At 33.2% G+C, this 1688-nt stretch overlaps 1 protein-coding gene across 1 annotated transcript in view; it reads right to left on the bottom strand.

Moving 5' to 3' along the window:
• Nucleotides 1-1688, bottom strand: part of EIF3E (eukaryotic translation initiation factor 3 subunit E) — a 74202-nt gene that overhangs the window by 10205 nt on the left and 62309 nt on the right. The window contains exon 10 of the mRNA XM_007934772.2: nt 958-1067. Within this exon, the coding sequence (XP_007932963.2) occupies nt 958-1067 (110 nt within the window). The remainder of the gene's footprint in view (nt 1-957; nt 1068-1688) is intronic.

The following is a 1688-nucleotide window of genomic DNA, read 5'->3' as shown; positions in this document are numbered from 1 at the left end:
CTTAATTTCTGGACCAAAAGAAAACAAAACAAAACATACTTGGGCCCACAATCTAATTGGGAAACAAGAAAATTCCACAAAGTAAACCAAAATACAAACCTCTCTCGTTCACAAGCCCTGATTATAAATCTTAAAAACAAAACAAAAAGTAATAAAAGAATTTAGTTATCTGTCATCCACTAGAGTGCTATATATACCTACCTCTTATTTCACAAGCAACTATATATTAGGAAATTTACAAGTATTGAGAGTATCAGAATTTTAAAATTATGTATCTGCTAACTATAGCAAGTTAATAATAAAACTGGAGCCAGGAACAATTCCCATAGGAAAAGTCCCATGATCACACTATACTTCTAACTCTGGACAATCATTTCAATGAAAACCCACTAAAATTAATTAGGCAAGAAGTATGGGTGCCTTAGCAAAAACAAATGGTATTAAAAGAAGAGAATTTGTCCTACACACAATTCCTCAGAGACAAACATTAAAGTAGTAAGTTCACAAACATTTACAGAGCCCTCACTGTTTGATTTCATCTATAGCCCAAGGCACTAGTTATTTTTCAAACTCTAGATTAAGAACTAACTCCTTATTTGAACTCCTGGTGAAAACTTCTAAAACCAACTAGTTCACTTTTCTCCACAAGTAGTAACTTAATAGTATTTACTCTTAAAAAAGGTAATCAATAGTTAGTACTGCTTCAAGGCTATCATTTTGACCAATCATCCTGCTGTGCTGCTCACATGGAAGCTAAAGATTCGTTCTGACTCTGTAGCATCTAACAATTCAAACATGTTCAGATTTTAAATAAATCTTTATCAGATTGTTTCCTTTCTTTCAAAAGCAAAGGGAAATTAAATTAACCGGAATCCTATTAAGTGTTAACTTTATAGTAAATGGAAATTTCTAGAAACTGAAAAATAGAAAATATAAATCAAATCTAGGTCTTCTTACTTAATGCTGATACACTGATGGATGCGACAGAAAGTCTCAAATATGAAGAGACGGGCATTTTCAATGAAATCCTCAAGACAAGCCACTAAGAAGAAGTCATTCACAAGTACCTGTGGATATAAACAGAAAGCAAAAAATTAATGAAACTGACAAGCAATTTTCAAAAACATGACTCAAATATTCTGTCTGCTTTACTTACTAGTCCATTCAGTAAAATCCTGTGTCTAATATTACAGGAGTTCTACACCACAGCGCTTTCTAGAACAGTATGTTCAAGTCACTAACAATTTACACAAGCAGTGAAAGAATGCTATAGGAAAAAGATCTAACTGGAATGTTTGCTTGTTCCACTGATGACTTTAAAGTGACAGGGAAGCCTTTGAGAAGTAGCTTTACCCTGCCCACTATACTACATAAATGCTCAAGATACTATGTCTGTTCCAGCTATTTACAATATATACTTATGAATGGATTAAGATATGAATGTATCTGTGACAGTAAATAGATTTGGAAATAAACAAAAGGATAAAAAAAAAATACAAGGTATGTCTCCCATTGCAGATGGTATCATAGTTAAAAGAGAGTATTTGAACTTCAGGAATAGTAACCAAGTGTCCTCTGCCTCTTCTGGATTCAGAAAACCTGTCATTGAGTCAATTCTGACTCATAGTGACACGCTGTGTGCCAAAGTAGAACTGCATTCCATAGGGTTTTTCAATGATTGTAATCTT

Source organism: Orycteropus afer, unplaced genomic scaffold (genome assembly GCF_000298275.1).
Source record: "Orycteropus afer afer isolate SDZICR_OR568_19922 unplaced genomic scaffold, OryAfe1.0 scaffold00021, whole genome shotgun sequence".
Taxonomy (NCBI): Eukaryota; Metazoa; Chordata; class Mammalia; order Tubulidentata; family Orycteropodidae; genus Orycteropus; species Orycteropus afer.
The sequence above is the reverse complement of the archived record's forward strand: the minus strand, read 5'-3'. Positions and strand labels throughout refer to the sequence as shown.